The sequence below is a fragment of the Helicoverpa zea genome, chromosome 30 (assembly GCF_022581195.2).
Source record: "Helicoverpa zea isolate HzStark_Cry1AcR chromosome 30, ilHelZeax1.1, whole genome shotgun sequence".
Lineage (NCBI taxonomy): Eukaryota > Metazoa > Arthropoda > Insecta > Lepidoptera > Noctuidae > Helicoverpa > Helicoverpa zea.
In genome coordinates, this window is record NC_061481.1 from 5,415,671 (window position 1) to 5,437,620 (window position 21,950).

Sequence of the window (21,950 nt, forward strand, 5' to 3'; positions counted from 1 at the left end):
CACTAATTCTGTCTCTTTCTGTAAGGTACAAGCATACGTTATTGCAAGTTTAACTTTACGCGAATCGCTTAAAGTCGTTATTACAACGCACTGTAGTTAAAGCAATAAAATTTTACGACCGAAGTGGTCGGCTAGGACAAAGAAAATGAGCGCACAATTTTGAATGTTGCGCTCATTTGGTGAGGACGTTTTTGAGTCGTTGAGTATGCACCTTGGGTTTTTTGTTTATCAATGGAAATTAATTTTTGCGTGGTGGCCTAGTGGGTAAAGGACCAACCTCTCGAGTATGAGGGCGCGGGTTCGATCCCAGGTCAGGCACGTACCAATGCAATTTTTCTAAGTTTGCATGTACTTTTTAAGTATATCGTAGACACCATTTCACTGTGTTTCGGATGGCACGTTAAACTGTAGGTCCCGACTGTCATTGAACATCCTTGGCAGTCGTTACGGGTAGTCAGAAGCCAGTAAGTCTGACACCAGTCTAACCAAGGGGTATCGGGTTGTCCGGGTAATTGGGTTGAGGAGGTCAGATAGGCAGTCGCTTCTTGTAAAGCACTGGTACTCAGCTGAATCCGGTTAGACTGGAAGCCGACCCCAACGTAGTTGGGAAAAGGCTCGGGAGATGATGATGACTGTATATGTACCTGCTAACACAGCTTCGGGTAACAGCTCGTCGAGCAACACTTTATGCGCCGCGTTCCACTGACCAGCACCGACCAGGTACTCCGCTTCTAACGCGGGCAGACGCTACAACAAACATACACAATATTTATGTAGATATATTGGACTTTCCTTGCTGTTTTTGTCATATTACTACTTCCCGTACCGGGATAAAAAGTAGCCTATAGCCTTCCTCGATAAATGGGCTATCTAACACTGAAAGAAATTTTCAAATCGTAACAGTAGTTCCTGACATTAACGCGTTCAAACAAACAAACAAACTCTTCAGCTTTATAATATAAGTATAGATAATAGCAGTTCTTCCCAGCAAAAAAAACACATAGGAAGTGGTGAAGGGTGGGCGCTTTGGGGGCTGTCTTTTGTAAATTTCTGACGTCCGAAAAGTGCTGTTTTGCAGCCTAATTATAATAAATGACTTTTGATTTTCAACGGGTAGTCAGAACCAATCCTTGGCATTAATATTGGGTTGCCCGGGTAACAGGGTTGAGGAGGTCAGATAGGCAGTCGCTCCTTGTGCCACACTGGTACTCAGCTGCATGCGGTTAGACTGGAAGCCGATCTCAACATAGTTGGAAAGAAGGCTCGGGAGACGATGATATATTTACCTTTTTTTAACGACGTCAAAAATCATCAAATGACCCCTCTCGCTGTGGGTTAGCAGCGGAGAGGGAGTGTCAGACTCTTATTGACTAAAAACCGTCGTGTTCCGACATAGGCCTTTTATGTACCAGCGCCGCGGTAACTCTTTTGAACAATCCCGCAGCCCCGGCAGATGATATATTTACCTCATACTTAGCTCTATGCGCTTGAGCCAGCAGCAGCCAGTGGCGCGGCACTCGCAGCCGCGTGACGAGCTCGAGCCGCGCCTGCACGGCGGCGCTGTCCGCCTTGCTCGGCGCGTGACGGGACAGGACGCCGCGGATGAGGTGGCCTCGACTGTTAGATGAAAAGAGAAATTTATTAAGCAGAAGCGGGAAGTTCAATTAAAAATATATAAAAAATAGGATTCAAAGATCTCACAACACAAAAACCTAAGTTAGGTCGCTATGTAATCACTCTGCGACGTTTAAATCGCGTCTAACAGACGTTAGTCGATGCCACGCGATTATCCCAGGCGCTGCGGTGAACTTGGAAGACACCACGGGGTTCTGGCCACTGGCATTGGGACTCCCGGCCATTGTAAGCTGGGGGTAGCGAGTGGCTCATTGTCCCTCCGTCTCCTAGGACAGCGGTTCCCAAATGGGGTTCCGCGGAACCCTGAGGTTCCGTGACAGGCCCTCAGGGGTTCCGTGGAAAATTCAAGATTTTCATATGGTAAATCGTTTCACTTTTGACAATATTAAATTATTATTCATTTTCAATTAAATTGTTTTAAAATATTGAATTCCAAAATTCCATTTAGGCACCATGTAGGTGGGTAACACTCGGTAGTGTAAGTACGATTTCGCGACAAGTGGCGGGGGAAGGCCACGGCAGCAGATAATTTAATTCCGTTTTTTACAAATTGTAGATTAACTTAATACCTCCAGGTCTTCGGCAATCGGCAAAAGTAGGTAGCGAGTCGGCCAAAAATCACAGCATTTTTTGGGCTTATTTCATCGTCAGGATTATAAGTTTTCATACATTTGACAGGACGTGAAATGACAAGGCATTTTTAACATGAATTTGTGACATTATTTCCAATTTTTGCACCTCCACGAATCCGAATATTTCGCGCTCGCTTCGCTCGCGACTCCATGTAGGACGCTTTTATGTTCGTTTAATTGCTCAGGTATCCAACAACGAAAAAATTTTGCGCTCTTCCGTCGAGGTTTCCTTTGATGTTTATTTTTTATTCCTCTGGTTCAGAAAAAGCAATAGCGCTTTCTTCGCTAGCTGCTTCTTTTTCATTTGCATTTGCTTTTTTTGTGTGGATAATGTACTTTTTGAGACCTTATTAATTCACAGTCATTTTGTTTATTTTGTGTAGGTACTAAAAGTAAAAAAAATTCGCGCTCGCTGCGCTCGCGATACCGGCTACCGCTAAATGTCTTTCAATGCTAGCGGGTGCTTGGAACTTCTTCTTTTAGTTAAAAAAATCGCACTCGCTCGCCTCGCACCTGTACAAACCCAATCTATTTCTTTTTGCGTTTACTTTGTCAGTCTTCAAACTGAAAACTATTCACATAATACACAAAGTCAAGGGCGACTAAATTGTTTTCCGGCTCGTGCGACAGATAGCCATGCTACGCCTGAGTATACCGAATATGTCTCTAACCATATAACCATTTGGTGCACTACCACACGCCACGAGCCGTACCTAAGTGTATTTACGTCTTTAGTTTACTTCTTACTTAAGCTAAGGTTCCGCCGAAAAATGGTGAAACGAAAAGGGTTCCGAAGCCAAAAGAATTCGGGAACCGCTGTCCTAGGAGACAAAAGACCCGCGTCGGCGACGCGAGACGTTCCACGCGAGAGTCAAAGAAAGTCAGCAAATCCTACCGGGACCCACCAGGGCCAAGGGTTGTCGGGGCCGCGGGATTGTTCGCGCGAGTTACCGCGACCCTAGTACATTTATCGCTGCTCAGTAGCCTGACACCGTAACAGAATAACATAGAACATACACAAGTGCAACAATTCTTTATACATACATTAATATGGTGAATAAAAAATACAAACTAATATTATAAATGCAAAACTATCTCTGTATGTATGTCTTTTCTTCACGCCTAAACTACTAAACCGATTTGTGTGAAATTTGATACATACATAGTTTGGAACTTGAGAAAGGACATAGGATAGTTTTTACTACAAAAAATAAAAATTATTCCGGACGTGCAGCGCCATCTATCGGTCAAAAGTCATCAATTCACTACCTATTCCACGCGAACTAAGTCGCGAGCAAAAGCTAGTAATATACTCACGCCACATCGTCGGGGTGATAGCAGAGAGCCTGCACGGCTAGGTGCCACTCCCCACTCGCTTCTAGTTGATCAGCGATGCCCGTTATACTCTCTATCGAGGGGTTGCCAAACCACGTGCCTAGCAGGAAACTGTAACAACAAAATACATCAATATTATATGACTGCCTCGTTGGTCTAGTGGTCGCAAGCGCGGCTGCTGTGCTCGAGGTCTCGGGTTCGATTCCCGGGTCGGGCCGAAATCGCTTTGTGGGTTTTCTAACTTTTACAAAGCAGCCCCTAGTCTGGAAGTTGGTGATTGATTCACCCGTGCATCGTATCGCACGTTACTGTCGGTCCTGCGCCTGATCTCTTTCCGGTGGTGTCGAATTGCCGTCGCATCGGGTTGTGAGAGTGACGGAATAGTGAGTGCATCTGTGTCCAAGCAATTGCTCGTGCACTATAATATGTCCTGCGCAGCTGGCTGATCTCCTTACAAGAGAACAGCCGCCGTGGTCGAAATCGGCCGTGGACGCCATTATTATTATTACATAGGAAAAGCCTAGGCAGATGATATACTCACGCTGCGGGTTGTTCGAAAGAGATACCGCGGCCCTGGTACATACGCGGCCTACGACGGAACACGACGGTGTTTAGTCAGTAAGTCTGACACTCCCTCACCGCTGCTAACCCACAGCGGGAGGGGTCATTTGATGATTTTTGACGTCGTTAAAAAGAAAAAGATGATATACTCACCACAAGCTATAGTCTAACGGATCGGGAGTGTAAGCAGCAGGTCTCAGCTTGGGTCTGCAGTTGAAGGCACGAGCTCGCAGCAACTCGTAGCGGAGGTCTAGAACGCGACGTTGCTTGCCGTTCTGTTGACAAATCACATTATTTATGTATGTAAGGAAATATAACGAATATAATGTTAGATATTGAAGAGCTCGTGATTAAGTCAAAGCCGTGCGGATCGATCGATGATAAAATTAAGCAACGCTTGATGCGATCAACTCTGCTGCCATAACGAGTTATTCACACACGGCTGTCATTTCAACATCTTTGACAGTCGTTACGGGTAGTCAGAAGCCAGAAACTCTGACAACCAGTTTTACAAAGAGCTATCCTGTTGCCCAGTAACTGTGTTAAGAAGGTCAGATAGATAGTCGCTTTATGTTGTAGATATTCAGGTTAGATTGGAAGCCAGCCTCATTATAATTGTAATTTATTTAAATTAGCACACCAAATTACATAGGACAGCACGGTCAAAAACGTTGGAAAACAGGAATGGTCTAGTTTATGTTGATTTGTTGCTTTGATGCGCCTTAACAGGGTAAAGTGTACCTAGGATAAGAATGCATTTCTATAACTAGCGACCCGCCCCGGCTTGGCACGGGATAACAGTATTTCCCTACTATTTAATGTATGTTATTATACATATAATCCTTCCTCTTTAATCACTCTATCTATTAAAAAAAACCGCATGAAAATCGGTTGTGTAGTTTTAAAAATTTAAGCGTACAAAGGGACATAGAGACAGAAAAAGCGACTTTGTTTTATACTATGTAGTGAAGTGTAGCAATAAATAAATAACGGTTCTGAATAAAATTTCCCACCAAACAAGGAACCGCCTAGCCAAATTCTACTCACATAGTCAACAGTAACATCGTACTGGTTAACGTACGGCGGCAGAGGAAGCCGCATGCCCATCTCATCATCGTCCACGACAGTCAGATCCACTTCATCATCATCTCGATCCTCACCGGTGATGAAGAAGCCTTCGTACGTTCTCATCACTTGTTCCAGTGAGGGTACGTGGGAGCATAGGTACCTGTGGAAGAGAATAAAATTTATTCTTTAACCAATTTGGAAAAGGAGGTTCTCAATTTCACCTGTATGTATTATGAACTAGCTTCCGCCCGCGACTTCGCCCGAGTGGAGTTCGGTTATATCGCATTTCCAAGGGAATTCTTCAAAAGTCCGGGACAAAAACTATCCTATGTAATTTCTCAAGGTCAACTCTATCTCTGTGCCAAATTTTATTAAAATCAGTTCAGTGGTTTAGACGTGAAAGCGTAACAGACAGACAGAGTTACTTTCGCATTTATAATATTAGTAGGGGTGAATGTTTGTGTTTGACTGAATGGATTTTGTTGCGGTTTTCAGTGCGGTGTTTGTCACACTTTTTTTTAAGGGAAATCGTCAAATGACCCCTCCCGCTGTGGGTGCAGCGTAAGGGAGTGTCAGACTCTTACTGACTAAAACCCAGCAGAACCAGAGTCCTTCTTAAGCCCTTTATGTACCAGTGCCGCGGTCGCGATAACAATCCCGCACCCCGATGGGTGGCAGTCGTTACGTGTAGTCAGAAGCCAGTAAGTCTGACACCAGTCTCAGTTTTACCTAGCAGTAGCGTGTAGGACAGTGAGCCAGTGCGAGTGGGCCAACTTGTCTCTGGGCGGTTGTCCAGCGATGAGCTGCAGTGTTGCCCAGCGGTGGGACACACACGGCATAGACTAGACACACTATATGTTACCTAGCAGTAGCGTGTAGGGCAGTGAGCCAGTGCGAGTGGGCCAGCTTGTCTCTGGGCGGTTGTCCAGCGATGAGCTGCAGTGTTGCCCAGCGGTGGGAAGATATGAGAGTATCGGCACCACATTCTCGCCAGAGGGACAGTTGACGAGTAATGAGGGAACGGAATGATGGGTCGCCTGTGGACAAAGACATACACAATATGTTAAGATTACCCAAAAAGTGAACACTTGTACTATTTATTTACATCAAAAATATACACACTTCTTAAAAATAAATTCTATATGCACTTCTCTGCAAGATTAACCGCCAAATATTCCAGGAATATTTGCAGGCACAAAAGGCAAATGTAATATAGGCCAGGTTAGTTTGTCACATGACCAAATATGTATAATTTGAAACAATATATTCACCGATACAGCATTTTTTTAAAACGCCTAATGCGTCTGTAGCTCAGAAGTACAATACATTTGGCAAAATGCGCGTAAAAAAACCGAGCATGTACTCGTGATAAAATTCATCAGTTAGAAAACACAATGCGTATTTTTCTTAGATCAAATGCGAGAGAAATCGCACTAACAAGCTGGTATTTTACTTGTCTTAACTTACCAGCAGCCTGAGCGATGAGCATGGCCATGTTGAGGTCGCCGTGTTCTTTGGCCACTTTACACGCTTCCAGGATTCGCCCGCCCAGTAGTAGTGTCCAAATTCGAGCGCTGTGCCCGTCCGCTTCTAAAATACAAACAAAAAATCCTTTTTTATCTATAACCGACTTCAAAAAACACTGGAAGGGACAAGATAACACTTTTGAGTTGACTCTAGAACTGTGTTTATTTTGACCCCGACTTCAAGAGCCATGTCAACAAGTTTTATGTTGTCCCTTCCAGTATATTAATACATATTTCAACACAATATACAGCGTCACTCAATTTATCCATTTACAACATTATCAACTGATTATTATTCCTATTCATTTATTTACTTCCATATTCTTTACATTTTTTTAAATATTAAATTAACCATTGGCCGTAACGACAATCGGCACAACGCCAGCCGTGTCGATGCGCTAAGTCGAGATACTTTATTTTAGACTTTATCGGCAATTCTAAGCTGATAATTATCATTAAAACCGGGTTTTTAAATACAATTGTTATTTTTTTAAAAGGTGTCCATGGGATCCATTTTTTGGAACCATGCACCTATTAACATTTCACATCCTGTATTATAGAACCTAAAAGACCTACCATCCTCCTTCTCCCCGGGCATGGGTTCAGACAGTTCCTCATCCGTGGCCTCGGAGACGGCACTCTTGAGCCAGTCCAGCAGCTTCCGGTGCCTGTTCACTGTGGATAGGAGGTCTTGGCTCGGTACACCTGTAGGACAAAGATGTTCTTATTAATTTTATAGCAGGATTCAATTGGTGTGATGCACACTAATATTCTTATGAACTACTTTAGTGTAGATAAACATACCAATTACCATTCTATACTAATATTATAAAGCTGAAGGTGAGTTTGTTTGTTTGTTTGCTTGAACGCGCTAATCTCAGGAACTACTGGTCCGATTTGAAAAATTCTTTCAGTGTTAGATAGCCCATTTATCCAGGAAGGCTATAGGCTACTTTTTATCGGGTTCGTGCCGAGGTTCCCACGGGATGCGGGTGAAACCGCTGGCAGAAGCTAGTGTTATCATATTAATGGCGATTTGACTGAAGCTACATAGGTTCTGAACTTACACATTTGACTCCTTATTTGTGAATGTGTTCATACACATATAGTCGAGAAGTTTTGCTTACATGAATTAGACAAGTTTGAATATAGACGTCAAGTGACTAACTTCAGAATGGCAAAGTTACGTGGAACGAACTATACATAGTTGCTTTACTCATGCGCGAGAAAGATGTGGTAGTTTTAAGGCCGAAGGTATTTTTTACTAATTAAATGCAAAGGTATATTATGTATGAACTTACCATCGTTTTCAAGATCAGCTCCCCACAAAGCGTCACATAGTTGCCACACTTCGTGACAATATGCGCCTGACACGCCGAACTGTCGACAAGTAATTTAGATATTAATACAAAATTATTTAAGTGAACGCATATGGTACCAGTCGAACGCCCTGAACGAAGAAAAAAAGAATTAATTAAATGAAAATGTATGACAAACTTCGGTTGAATAGTCCCAATCTCGAAGAATTAGCGAAATCACATAAGAATTCTGATGAAAGTTGTGTATGATATGTGTAAAGGAAATCGGTGCAAAGCACCAATTGATTGATTGCACTATGTTTCACAACAATTTGGTTAGAAAGATGTGAATTCACTATTAAAATGACAAAGTTTGTGGCATATTTACTGGTAATTCAATAGAAGACGAATATGGTGTATGTATATGTATATGGCATGATGGTATCACCATATACGTTCTAAATGAACGAAGATTTCGCATATTAAAGTACGCCACTTATGTTTTGATAAAAGTTAAATTTCGTTACCGTTGCTTCAATCTGCTTGCTCTATGTATTTGTTACAGAATGGAATAGCGTAAAAAGAACACTTCTGTGTTCGGAAATCTAACGAAAGAACTCTAAAATAATCAAAAAATGCGAGTAAGTCCTACCTTATGCCTGTTGTTAACATTAGCGAGTCGCAAGTACTGTCGCAGCACGTCGCGTCGGTCGCGCGGTTCTTGCGACACGCGCAGCTGCGGGCATTGACCTTCTGCTACCTCTATATGCGTTGAGTAGTTGAGAAGTACCTCTAGTTGCTTCTTTAAGACTTCCTGGGAAATAAAAGAGGTAACATTATATATAGGTAATAGATATCTATAGGTATGGAATCTATCTAAAAAAAAAGTCGTGGTGGCCTAGTGCGCAAAGAACCAACCTCTCGAGTATGAGGGAGCGGGTTCGGTTCCAGGTCAGACAAGTACCAATGCAACTTTTCTAAATTTGTATGAACTTTCTAAGTATATCTTAGACACCAATGACTGTGGTTTCGGATGGCACGTTAAACTGTAGGTCCCGGCTGTCATTGAACATCCTTGGCAGTCGTTACGGGTAGTCAGAAGTCAGTAAGCCTGACACCAGTCTCCAAGGGGTATTGGGTTGCCCGGGTAACTAAAATAACTTAACACAATGTATTACTTACCAACATAGCATCATCTTTCTCAGGTTGTCCAATAGCCATTCTGACGAGCAGAGGTTCTGACCAGTCGTTAGAAGCTCTGCCACGGACATACCTACCCAATTCTGATAGTTCTGCCGCTGTGGAAAATACAGTACAATAATTAGCAAGCAATGACAAAAGTAATTAATTATTTTAACTTAAAACTTGTCACAATTTAATTATAACCTCACATTTTTTGAGAAGGACATAGGAAATTAATAAACCCACTTCAAAAAACACTAAAAGGGACTATATAAAATTTTGGCAAAGCTCTAGAAGTCGGTGCCTGCAAGTCAAGTCAAGTTGAATGGGTTTATTTAACCTTCTACACTAATACTTTGAAGTCAGTTAGAATTACAAAAATACAGTTCTCTCTCATACCCGAAACCGGCTGATAATTTCTTTTTGATAAGAAATCATGAAATGACGGTGTCAGACTCTTACTGACTAAAGCCCGTCACGTTGCTTCTTAAGCCCTTTATGTACCAGCGCCGCGGTAACTCGCGCGAACAATCCCGCAACCCCGGCAGGACTTGAAAGATCTGATATCCAATGATGGATCTCTTGCGTAGCCAATGTTCCGTGACGACAAAAAGTTTGGTGACAAGCAGGCATACTTACTTCTAGGTAAATCGTTAACCGAGTGCAGGGAGGTGGCGAAGGCGAGCGCCCCCGCCGGACCGAAGCCCACGCGGGCGTGTCGGGCCCGACACACCGACATGTCGGATATGTAGGCTGCGTCCAGACGACCTGTAGAGGATAAAAATATATAAAATATTGTATAATATACATATTGATTTCTAACACTTACTCGAATATTAGACATTTAAATAAAACTACTTTTACGTATTTTATCGCGGTTATATTTATATTATTTAATTCTGACGTTTCGGATCCTTGTAGTTCTAAAGTAGTTTTATTTAATTGTGTATTACATATTTATTTTACTAACTTCTATCTGAGGAATACAGCGCTTTGAGTTTGATATTTTATAATACAAAAGCGGTCAAAACGTCGAACATATTGTTCAGATAAAAGTTGTCTGGCGATCGAGACATCGGCCCTAAGTCTATACTTATATAACAAATAGGAAACAAACGTCAATGCTATATATAGTACATTTCAAAAGGATTCGGCAGTATAGCACTGGTCAGTATACTGGGTATATTTCTGAACACACGCAAAATAAACTATACTTTCATCTAATGTAAATAAAACAATAACGGTTGCTTAATAAATTGAATACTCATTTTAATGTGTATTTGTGTAAAAACTCTACTTTTAGTTAAATGCCTAGCCAAATAGAATCAAGTAACTTACCGGCAATAGTCTGTTTGAAGGGCGGCACCTTTCTGTGATAGTTCAACACAATTGTATGTGGACGAACTATGAGCGGCTTCATCTGAGTTTCTGAAAATAAGAAAAACATTTACATAAGGCAATTATATAATTTTGTCTTCATGAAATTAGCCAATTGACGGCTCTCGCTTGTGCAGTAATATTTTGTTTATATTTTTTGACCATTTTGAAAACAATCCTTGGTAGTCGTTACGGGTAGTCAGAAGCCAGTAAGTCTGCCACCAGCCTAACCAAGGGGTATCAGGTTGCCCGGGTAACTGGGTTGAGGAGGTCAGATAGGCAGTCGCTTCTTGTAAAGTGCTGGTACTCAGCTGAATCCGGTTAGAGTGGAAGCCGACCCCAATACGGTTGGGAAAAAGGCTCGGAGGATGATGACTCCTTGGTTGTGCTCTTACCTTCAGCATCAGGTGCCTCAGTCATGGATATCTGCTGGTCGTCCTTGATGACAGACGGCGCGAGTGCCGGCATAGTTAGTAGCGGCACAGACACTGGTACTAACTGGTCTCCCGTAGATACTGAAGCATCATCTTCCATTTCTGTTGGATAGTAATAATAATTAATAATGGCGTCCTAACGATTGTCGGCCAAGGCGACTGTTCTCAGATAAGGAGATCGGCCAGCTGCGCAGGACATATTATAGTGCACGCACATTTGCTTGGACACAGGTGCACTCACTATTCCTTCACTCTCATAGCGCGATGGTAATAGTAACGAGGCAGTATTTATGCTATTAGTATAAAGCTGAAGAGTTTCTATGTTTGAATGCGCTAACATCGGGAACTACTGGAACGATTTGAAAAATTATTTCAGTGTTAGAGATGTTTATCTGATTCCCAATATTTATTATAAGGACGTCAGTGACCCCACGGGGGAATTCCTTACGTTTAATCCTTATCTAGCTTGAACAACCCAATATTTTGGATTTGACAAAAAAAATTGTATTGCACTGTTTGAATCTTGTAATATTGTCCTTCTACAACTACCACAGTTAATATAATTCGAAAAATACATATCTTTAAGGTCATAAATAAATAACTATTATTACTTACCGGTATCAGCATAGAGCGACGCCTTCATAAGTTGTACATTGTGGCTCTGTCGGTTTTCCAAGCGAGCCAGCTCACTCGTAGGACTTTTTACACCATATGCTAGAACAATAAATTATAGTAAATTTATCTAAAATAAAAAGTGGAAAAAAAGCTGTTGTTTTAAAAAAGGCTAAATCGTTAAATAAAGTCCTTCTTCTTTTGGCAAGCTACACCTTTCCTTGTGGGAAGTAGTTAGCTAGTAATGTGATAAGTAAGAAAATCTGTGAGGATGTATACATATGAGTATCTTTGTTACTTTTTAGGCATAAACTACTGAATGCTTTCGGATGAAACCTGGCAGTAATATATAAAAATGAAACCCGCTTTCCGTTGTCACGACATATCATGAAAACTGCTTGACCGATTTGGCTGATAATTAGAGGGGAGGTCACTTAGACCCGGGAGAAGGTTTTAGTTTTTGTCACCATCCGGCTACGGGACGCGGGTGAAACCGCGGACGAAAGCTAGTAATATTATAAAGCTGAACAGTTTGTCTGCTTTGGTTAAACAAGCTTGTCTCAGTAACTATTGGGACGATTTGATAAATTCTTTTAGTCTTAGAAAACTCATATAACGAGGAAGGTTTAAATGAATTCATGCTCTCGTAGGTGAAACCACTAGCAAAAGTTTGTGTGTGTTGTTCAAGCAAAAACGACTGTAATGGATTTTTGTGAAACTTGGCAGTAATATGACTTATTTGTGCTCCAGAATAACAATCAAAAGTAGCCTGTAGCGTACTTTTGATTCACGTTTGTATGAACTTGTTCCCTCAGGACGCGGGTAAAACCGCAGGGAACTGCTAGATTTTATTAAAAGCTTACCTCTGTTATCTAAATAAAGACTTTGTGACTCCGTATTATCTTCCGTGGTGTCCATTTCGAAAGCTGTAACAAAAACATAGCCTTATAACTTTATGTATGACACAAATCTTAGGCTTAGTGTCTGAGATCTATAATTTTAATTGCTAATATATACATACATATACCTATTATCCTAGTAATATTATAATCCTAGTCCTAATCCTAATATAATATTATAATTGTGAAGGTTTGTGAGAATATATGGATGTATGTTAGTTACTCTCTCACGCAAAAACAGCTGGACCGATTTGGTTTAAATTTGGTATGTAGATAGGTGATACCCTGGACAGCGGCGGCCCTAGCCATTGCGAGGCTACGTGCGGCAGGCCTATGCGAGGCCCTTTGTCTAAAGTGAAAAGTATGTGTTGCGAGAGTAAGCTAGCGTTTTGATTTAGCTAACCGTCATGTTTGAGGAGAAATGCTCAAGTTAAACTAATTATTAAAATTTTATTTTTACTACAGTTTATAATTAAAGAATCACAAAATTAACAAATATTAAACTAAAATCTTTAATTAATGCAGAATAATCGAATGAATGAGCAACGTCATTTTCGATCGAAAGAATAGCAAGGGCTGAAAGTCGATCTTGTATCATCGAATTCCTTAAACATGTTTTAATAATTTTAAGCCTCGAAAACTACTTTTTCGATATTATTATTTTATTATTCGAATTCTCAAGACTATTTCGGTAGTGGGATAAATTTCAGTTAAATTAATTTCTAAAATACATTTCAGCACCGAGATAATATTCAGCTCTTCGTATAACTGATTCAGGGCCGTCTCTGGCTCATGTAGCGCCCGGGTGCAATCAGGACCCAAGCGTTCCCTATGTATTGAAAGATTGTAACTTGAGTAGTTCGCACGTCGTAAATAAGAAAGTACATACGGAAACTAGGAGTTATTTTCTTGTTAATAAAAGGACTTAAAGCGGCGCTACCTTCTAGGTTCGGCTAAAAAAGGATGAAAAAATAAAACAAGTGGAAAGTCTAGCACCCGCGAGCGTAGCGAGCGCAAAAATTTTTGAGCTTTAGGTCACTAAAGCACCTAAATTTGTATAATAAATAACAGTGCAAGGCCAAGACGCGAGCGTAGCGAGCGCGAAAATTTTTGAGTTTTGGGACATAAAGGGAAGCCAAGTGAACAGCCGCGAGCGTAGCGAGCGGGAATTTTTTAAAATTATTTGTTTAAGGACTCTCAAAGCACAAATAAAAAGAATCCGTGACTGGATCGAGATCCAGTTGTTTTTGTTACTTTGGTGTTCCAACTTTTTGTTAAATTGAGGACTCAAAAAGTAAACGCAGGATGAATTAGAAATATAGAAAAAATGCACCAGACCAGATATATATCTTCTAATTATATTTTTTTTATATTAGTGTGGGTTGCAGCGCGAGGCCCCCCCAAGCGCGAGGCCCTGTGCGATGGCACAGTTCGCACACCCCTAGGGCCGCCACTGACCCTGGATTAACACATAGGCTACTTTTTATGAACACACCAAAGTCAAAGGCAAAGTCGGGCAAAGTCGCTGGCGGAAGCTAGTACTAAATATAATAGAGGAACGCACATGCCTCTTGTCTTGTCTCGGATTCTCATACAGAGAATATCTGGCAAGCACCTATGTACTATGTAGTGTGCATCTTGGACCTGAGTAAAGAGGAAACCTGGACTTAAGGCTAAAATCGTTAGTCCGCCTTGAGAAAGCTTTTTATTTTAACGGTAATTGCATCTCTGTATGGATTGTTGTAATTTCACGTCATTTTCCATGCATTAAAAACATTGCATGTGATTTCCTTTTATGTAGGTCAAGGTCACTCAACTAGAAACGATAAAATGAACTTCAAGGTCATCTGTCGACGTGGTCAAGGTCACATGAGGAAGTAGAAGCTGGTACTACCACCTAAATAAGATTATTCGACTGTGGGGAGTGGGGGGGGAGGGGGTTGTTCGCGCGAGTTACCGCAGCCCTGGTACACAATGGGTTACAGAAAGAACATGGTGGGTTTTAGTCACTAAGGCCCGGTTGTTCGTTACGTCAAGGTTAGGGTTAAATCCTAGCTACAGTAAAATTAACAGGGTTTAAATTCAAAAAGCGTTGTTGAACGTAAAAATTTCATAATAAAAATGACAAATTAACCGTGGTCAAAATTAACACTGGTCAAATTTTAACTTTAACTTTACCGTAACGTACGAACAACCGGGCCTAAGAGTCTGACAGTACCTAATATTTTTTCACCCACAGTGGTCGTTTCCTACTTACCCACGGATCGGGCAAGTACAAGTCAGACTCGGGCAGGAATTGTCAAATAGTCATGTTTGTTGCATGGGAGCTCCCATTTACATCATTTGTGAAACTTTCAATGACATACAACCTAGTGACAGACGGACAGAGACCTTTTGGGTATCGAACCCTAAATTAGGTTGTTGTTGTAATTATCTGATTCAAGGTCAAACATTTGTTAGGTCTTTTATGCCAGTCGACCAGGTGGAAAAGAACATATTATACTTACGAGTTTTCTAAGGTCTTTTTTTTTGACGACGTCAAAAATCATTATATGACCCCTCCCACTGTGAGGTAGCAGCGGTGAGGGAGTGTCAAACTCTTACTGACTAGAAACCGTCGTGTTCCGTCGTAGACCTTGTATGCGTTCGCGCAGCGGAATGTTGTTGAATTTAAAAATTTTAATTATGTAGATAATTAGTGTAAGACGTTCTATAATTGTGTATGGTAAATAAAAATTTGTGTATGCAGCCATTGTGGAGAAATTCACCAAAAACTGATTCCGCTGGGCGAACGTTGTCCTGGCGGAACTTTTTTTAATCTATAGACTTTATCTATAAATTTTGGGATGTTACCTAAATATATTGCACGGCCGCTTTTTTAGCTAATGACCAAACGTTCGCGTAGCGGAAACTTGAATTTCTCCGAAGTTTATGCATGCACTGATTTCATTCATACATAAATAATTATACACAAATACACACTAATTACACATCTCTTTTCTTCTAAAGTCTATAGATTAAAAAAAGTTCCGCCAGGACAACGTTCGCCCAGCGGAATCAGTTTTTGGTGAATTTCTCCACAATGGCTGCATACACAAATTTTTATTTACCATACACAATTATAGAACGTCTTACACTAATTATCTACATAATTAAAATCTTTAAATTCAACAACATTCCGCTGCGCGAACGCACACGTAGACCTTTTATGTACCAGGGCCGCTATAAATCTTTCGAATAATCCCACAACCCCGGCAGTTTTCTAAGCTCTCAGACATTGATCCGAGTTAAAAAGCCTGGTTTTTATGTATTAAGACTATTTGGCTACTTATGTTCATTATCTCTTCTTCTTCCTGCCTTGGTCCCAATTTTATTTAGGGTCGCCGCAATATCTTCCATTCCTCCCTGTCACTCAGCATAGTGTTTATTTTGTCTATAGGTCAAATATGTAGCTAGCTTGAGCGCGCTCATCTCAGGAATTATAATGCTGATTTGATCAATACTTATTATGTATGTAGCCCATTTGTCGAGGAAGGCTATATACTAATTTAAGAAATAGTAGGATATAACTCATTACTCAAGGACTTATTCATTCTCAATTTATTGAATAATGTTATAATCTCAATACAAAGGAATAATATAAGTTATATTCTAGAGAGTATATTTGTAGGCTACAATAATCATGCATTTAAACTATATTTTAATATAAGTAGTTTAATTTATATTTCGAATGTCAAGCTTAATATGTTAAATAAGTTTTATGAAATATTCTTACTAAATTAATTCTAGACAAAAACCTATTTATGATCTAATAGTGTTTGTTATGCATATTGTAAAATGCAGCATAATTTCTAAAATGTAGTATAATTTGATATCTATCTTAAACAAACACAAACATCTTTCAATAAAGTAAACATTCTACTTTCATAACATTAACATCAACAGAACACTTTTCACTACTTCCTTTCACAACATTCACGCAAAACCACAAATCCTTCTAAACATTCTCATTACAATATTCTAAGTAGAATACATTTATTTCTATCATAAAACAAATATAAATAAAAATTCTAATTACTTATTAGAAAACATAAAGCACACAAAAGATATCACAATTACTAACAAAACATTCATTCAGGGTCATTTGGGACCTCGAGGTCATTCGGGACGCCTCGGGGTCATTCGGGCCACCTCGGGGTCATTTGGGACCACATACTTGGGGTCTAAGAATGCCCTTGCGTTTGATTTTTATCAAGTACACAAAGCATGGGATTGTAAGTCAACCCTTCCTTTTACTTAAATTATAACAAAAATCTACTTCTTAAAAAACATAAAAAAGAGAAAAATAAATGCAAGAGATATAACAATGACTAACAAAACTATAGTAATTAAATACATATTAGTACAAAGCATAGCTCTAGCTACTCTCTTTTCATTCATATATTCTTCGTTATACGGCGCTGACGGTGCGGGGTCATTCGGGACCTCGGGGTCATTCGGGACCCCATACTCCGGGTCGTAAGATACCCCACGCGTACTCTGAGTGTTATATACACCGTGCATGGGGTTGTAAGTGACGCCGTGTTTGGGGTGAATTAGGACCCCGTGGTGGGGGTCGTATGTAGGATTGAAGCGGTATGTTTTCATTTGATTACCTGTGGGAGGGTGTGAATCAAACTGCTTTCATTAGTATGGTACCTCACAAGTTTGTTTTTTAAAACTATTTTATATTTCTAAACTTATAGCAAGTTGAAGCGATGCTTAATAATATTAAATATGCGAAAGTAACTGACTATCTGACGCACTTTCACGCCGATGTTACCGAAAAAACTAAGCATTTGCACATAGTTCAGAACATAGGCTACTTTCTATCGGGCTGTGGGCAGTGGTTCTTTCAGGACGCCGGTAAAATCTTGTTGAAACATATACCTATAATAGAACCGTTACACAAGGATCAGATTCAACTCTTGTCATTCCAGGAATTGGAAATTTTCTCGTCAAACTTCGTCGTTAAAGTCATTCAGTCAGAGCAGTCTCTGCAAAGGACTTATTATTGGGAATCAGATCGAAGCATCTGCTATCATCCCTTCTACGGGTCCTTTGTCTTTGATGATGGTCACCATCATCATCATCACACCTACCTTTGGCGGCGCCATTGAGCAGGTTGAGCGAGGTCTGCTGCATCGCGAACAGGTTGTCCTCGGCCAGGCCGCCCAGCCCGCCCAGCCCCGCTGATGCTGTGCCTACCGGCTGTTTTGGAGCTGGGAACAATGAAAATTATTTTGTGTTTATGTCATCTGCCTAGCCTTTACCTAAATATGTTGGGGTTTCAAGACTAGGTGTGTGCTAATGTGCCAGATGCGTTGGTACCACAACTGCTTGATATAGTCGAACTAATTAAACACAATACAAAACATGAAATAACTTCATGTGTAAAACAATAATAAACTTAAAACTACAACTATACTACATATGGTATTATGTTAAGCCTGTGATGATAGCTATATTTGTTTAAATAAACATAAATATAGCATTACATTCAGGTTGATAGTTCCAAAATATTTTATTTACATGCTTAACTGAATAGCGTCATTTAGTTAAAGGGCTAGCTGTTTGATTGAACGGTTATTTCAATCATTAGGCTACGACATAGATACATACCAACAAACTTCCGATAAGGACCCCAAGACTTTACTTTTGTATATTTATCCTACTTTTAACACGTCCAGTCTACTCACCAGGAGCAGCAGCCTTCTGCAGCGTCTAACTACTACTTTCTAAATGTATCTTAGAGTGAGTAAAAGTGAAGAAAAAGTCTTGAGGAAACTTGAACTACAAAGTCTGACATTACCAACCCGCATTGAACAAACGCTGAATCCTTCTCTGTATGAGGTAAGACTCGAAAGTCTGATGATGACAATCTGTATACGTAGATATGCAAATGTATAGTTTTTGAAAATGCGATAAGAACACAAGAACGTATTTTTTAAAGTGGCCGTTTTGGGGGCTGTCTATTGCTAATTTGGTCGTTTAAAATGTGCTGTTTTGCAGCCAAGTTTGAATTGAAAAATTTTGATGATGACAAAATCTACGTAGATATACTTTTCGAACCCCAAAATTCATTTTTTAAAGTGGGCGTTTTGGGGCTGTCTTTTGTAAATTTCGACGTTCAAAACGCCTTTTGTCCGTTTGAAGTTACTTACTCGGAGCAGCAGCCTTCTGCAGCGTCTGTGTAACGAGCTGTCTCTTCATGAGCTCGGGTACGTCCTCCTCCTCATCGGAGTCGGTTAACCCGTACTTGCTGAAGTGTTCCACTCGGAACACCCAGCTGCCGGTCTGTGGCCGGTACTCTATGAACTTAGTGTTGTGTTTATCGCAGACGCGGCGTAGTTTGTTTTCGTAGTCCATTTTTAGTAGTCTGTGGGAGGAGAAAGAATAAATTATATGTTTTTTTTGTTTTGATAAATAGCTTAAGTATTATATAAAATGTCGAATGGCGTGCGAAGTAAACAGCGAATTTTTTGTTTTTGTTTATTTTTTTTCTTAGAATAGAACCTTTATTTTATTTTCTTGTAAAAGTGTAAATATTGATGATAAAGTTAAGCATCGATTGGAGCGGTAGGTGACCATCTTGTAATGACAAATTACTCAATGTTTCGGAAGGACCTTAAATTGGGAACGGCTGTCATTTGAACATCTTTGGCAGTCGTTACGTGTAGTCGGAAACCAGTAATTCTGCCCCGCTAAATATGTTGAGGAGGCCAGGTAGACGTCGTTCGTTGTGGCACACTGGTACTCAGCAGCTCAGTTCGACTGGGAGCCGACCCCAACATACTCAGGAAACGGCTATCCAAACTCAATTACCTGTCAGGATCAGTGATGGGTCGCTTCTCGCTCTTGTCTCTCGGCCACACGCGGTCGAGCGTCACCACGGCGCGGCGGTTGAGGCCTGAACCCAGCGGGGGCTTCTCCGACTCCTCGGGGTATACTATCACCTCCTTGTTTAAGAAGTGAACTGGAAAAGGACAAAATTGTTATTAGAAAAATTAATTCAAGGGGTGAGTGAGTAATTCGCAAAGTAGATTTTTCTAGAAAAATCACTAAAAAGCAAAACAAAAATCTATGGTCTAGAAATCAGTGTCTATTATGCTTATTTCGCCGCCGATTCTTCAGTTATAATGTTATCTATACCAATATTATAAAGCTGAAGAGTTAGAATCTCAGGAACTACTGGTCCGATTTAAAAATTTCTTTCAGTGTTAGATAGCCCATTTATCGAGGAAGGCTATAGGCTACTTTTTATCCCGGTACGGGAAGTAGTTCCCACGGGATGCGGGTGAAACCGCTGGCAGAAGCTAGTCAGACTTATACCTGAGTATCAAGTATTTTACCTATGCATGCCTACAACTTTCGAATGTTGCCCTCAATCTCTCAGGGTTCCCATTATCAGATCCTGGACCTGATGACAATGGGACCATTCGAGAAGCATATCCTTTCAAATCTATATATAGAAAAATGAAACCCGCTTTCCGTTGTCACGACATAACATGAAAACGGCTTGACCGATTTGGCTGAAAATTAGAGGGGAGGTAACTTAGACCCGGGAGAAGGTTTTAGGATAGTTTTTGTCACCATCCGGCTACGAGACGCGGGTGAAACCGCGGGCGAAAGCTAGTATAACAATAATTTTGTTAACTCGTCTAGGCATCTTCGAGGAATCAATTATTAAAAAACAATTATTCCGTCGAATTGAAAACTTCCTCCTTTTTGGGAAGTCGGTTAAAATGAAATACGAACCCAAACTATCCAAGTCCATGCCGCTGACGTCTATCTCTGCGTCGTAGTGCACGCTGCCGTAGTTGTGGCGGCCCACCGTGAGGTGCGGCACCACGCAGCTACCGTCACTACGTATGTAACCTGAGGAGAAAATAAAGCAAATTAATATAAGGCATTAGACGAACTGATCGTGTACAAAATGCCGACATACGTTCCAAAACGGCAGTCGCTAATGTGGGCCGAAAGTCAGCAATATTAAAACGAAACTGGGCCTGACACGTCAGCCGAATGCATCAAGAAAGATGGGCCACTATCGTCGCTCAGTGGACACCTTAGGATGGACACCGCAGGCGGGGTAGGCCCTATGAGATGGCGCCTCTTGTCGAGACTGGTGGACTCGGTCGAAAGATCGAGAAGTGTGGAAGCAAGATGGGGAGGCCTTTGTCCAGCAGTGGGACATTATGGGCTAAAAATAAATATAATATAAATAAAATTATAGCACTATAATTTAAAATTGCAATTTGATCTAAAACGGTGTGTTTTTGAGTGCCATAGAGACATTTCCTATTTGTATATGCATGAATTTAAAAAAGTCGTGGTGGCCTAGTGGGTAGAGAACCAACCTTCGAGAGGTATGAAGGTGTGAGTTCGATTCCAGGTCAGGCAAGTACCAGTGCAACTTTTCTAAGTTTGTATGTACTTTCTAAGTAGGTATATCTTAGACACCACTGACTGATAAAAAGGTGAAGGAAAACATCTTGAGGAAACCTGGACTATTTAGTCTGAAATCAGCAACCCGCATTGAGCAAGCGTGGTGATTAACGCTCAATCCTTCTCCGTGTGAGAGGAGGCCGCAGCCCAGCAGTGGGGCGATAAAAAGGCTGTTACAGTCAAGGATAAGCTACTTTTAATCCCAGTACGGGCAGTAGTTCCTACGGGACAATGATATAAACAGCTAGTTATTATTACAGGATATACTTACTGATCATCTCATCGAGGCTGGGTATGGTGTAGTAGCCGGGACGAGTGAGCTTCACGCCAGTGGGATGCGGCGGCAACTCGCGCGGCGAAACGTGTTCCTCTTCCGATACTATAAGAAATAATATAGTTTAAAACCTTGCTAATATTATTATATGTGAAAGTAGTCGTTATACAGATAGTCGACAGCTAAAGAAAGATACTGCCACTACTTTTATACCTAAGTGTAAAATCCATTGACTACGTTATAAAAGTCAGTTTTCTCAAAAAAAATTTTTGGCCGAAGCTACTTATTCCCAAAACATACGAAAGAACCCTTAAAACTAAACAATTTATCTGTCTATCTTATTCACACTACTAAACTAAGACCAAAGTTCACCGACAGATAAAATATCAATTTTAAAACAACTGTTGTTTAAAGAATTCGAAGAGTTTGTGTTGCTGATGAACTTGATAACATCCAATTTGGAACCATCCTTTAAACAATAATTTTTTTGTCATTTTCTACTTACTAGATACAGATCCCTTAAGGGTCCGTTCAGACAGACCGGCTCGGAGAGGAGAGCAAATTCTTAACACGTTGAAAATCGAGTACTTAGTATTTGTAGTAAGGTTTATTTTTGCATGTGCACTGGTT

General features: G+C 40.6%; 1 protein-coding gene across 3 annotated transcripts in view; it reads right to left on the bottom strand.

The window, feature by feature from the left end:
- The window catches only part of LOC124644507 (nuclear pore complex protein Nup98-Nup96), a 65,863-nt gene that overhangs the window by 3,687 nt on the left and 40,226 nt on the right, over window positions 1–21,950 (bottom strand). For all 3 annotated transcript variants that reach the window (XM_047183929.1, XM_047183930.1, XM_047183928.1), the window contains exons 21-41: window positions 21,318–21,425; window positions 20,357–20,476; window positions 19,424–19,574; window positions 18,763–18,977; window positions 17,701–17,820; window positions 12,524–12,586; window positions 11,664–11,762; window positions 11,010–11,150; window positions 10,576–10,665; window positions 9,877–10,005; window positions 9,238–9,353; window positions 8,708–8,869; window positions 8,059–8,137; window positions 7,334–7,462; window positions 6,699–6,821; window positions 6,094–6,268; window positions 5,211–5,391; window positions 4,317–4,438; window positions 3,585–3,713; window positions 1,467–1,617; window positions 645–747 (exon numbers count right to left, since the gene is read on the bottom strand). In XM_047183929.1, coding sequence (XP_047039885.1) covers window positions 645–747; window positions 1,467–1,617; window positions 3,585–3,713; window positions 4,317–4,438; window positions 5,211–5,391; window positions 6,094–6,268; window positions 6,699–6,821; window positions 7,334–7,462; window positions 8,059–8,137; window positions 8,708–8,869; window positions 9,238–9,353; window positions 9,877–10,005; window positions 10,576–10,665; window positions 11,010–11,150; window positions 11,664–11,762; window positions 12,524–12,586; window positions 17,701–17,820; window positions 18,763–18,977; window positions 19,424–19,574; window positions 20,357–20,476; window positions 21,318–21,425 — 2,706 coding nt within the window. The remainder of the gene's footprint in view (window positions 1–644; window positions 748–1,466; window positions 1,618–3,584; window positions 3,714–4,316; window positions 4,439–5,210; window positions 5,392–6,093; window positions 6,269–6,698; window positions 6,822–7,333; window positions 7,463–8,058; window positions 8,138–8,707; window positions 8,870–9,237; window positions 9,354–9,876; window positions 10,006–10,575; window positions 10,666–11,009; window positions 11,151–11,663; window positions 11,763–12,523; window positions 12,587–17,700; window positions 17,821–18,762; window positions 18,978–19,423; window positions 19,575–20,356; window positions 20,477–21,317; window positions 21,426–21,950) is intronic.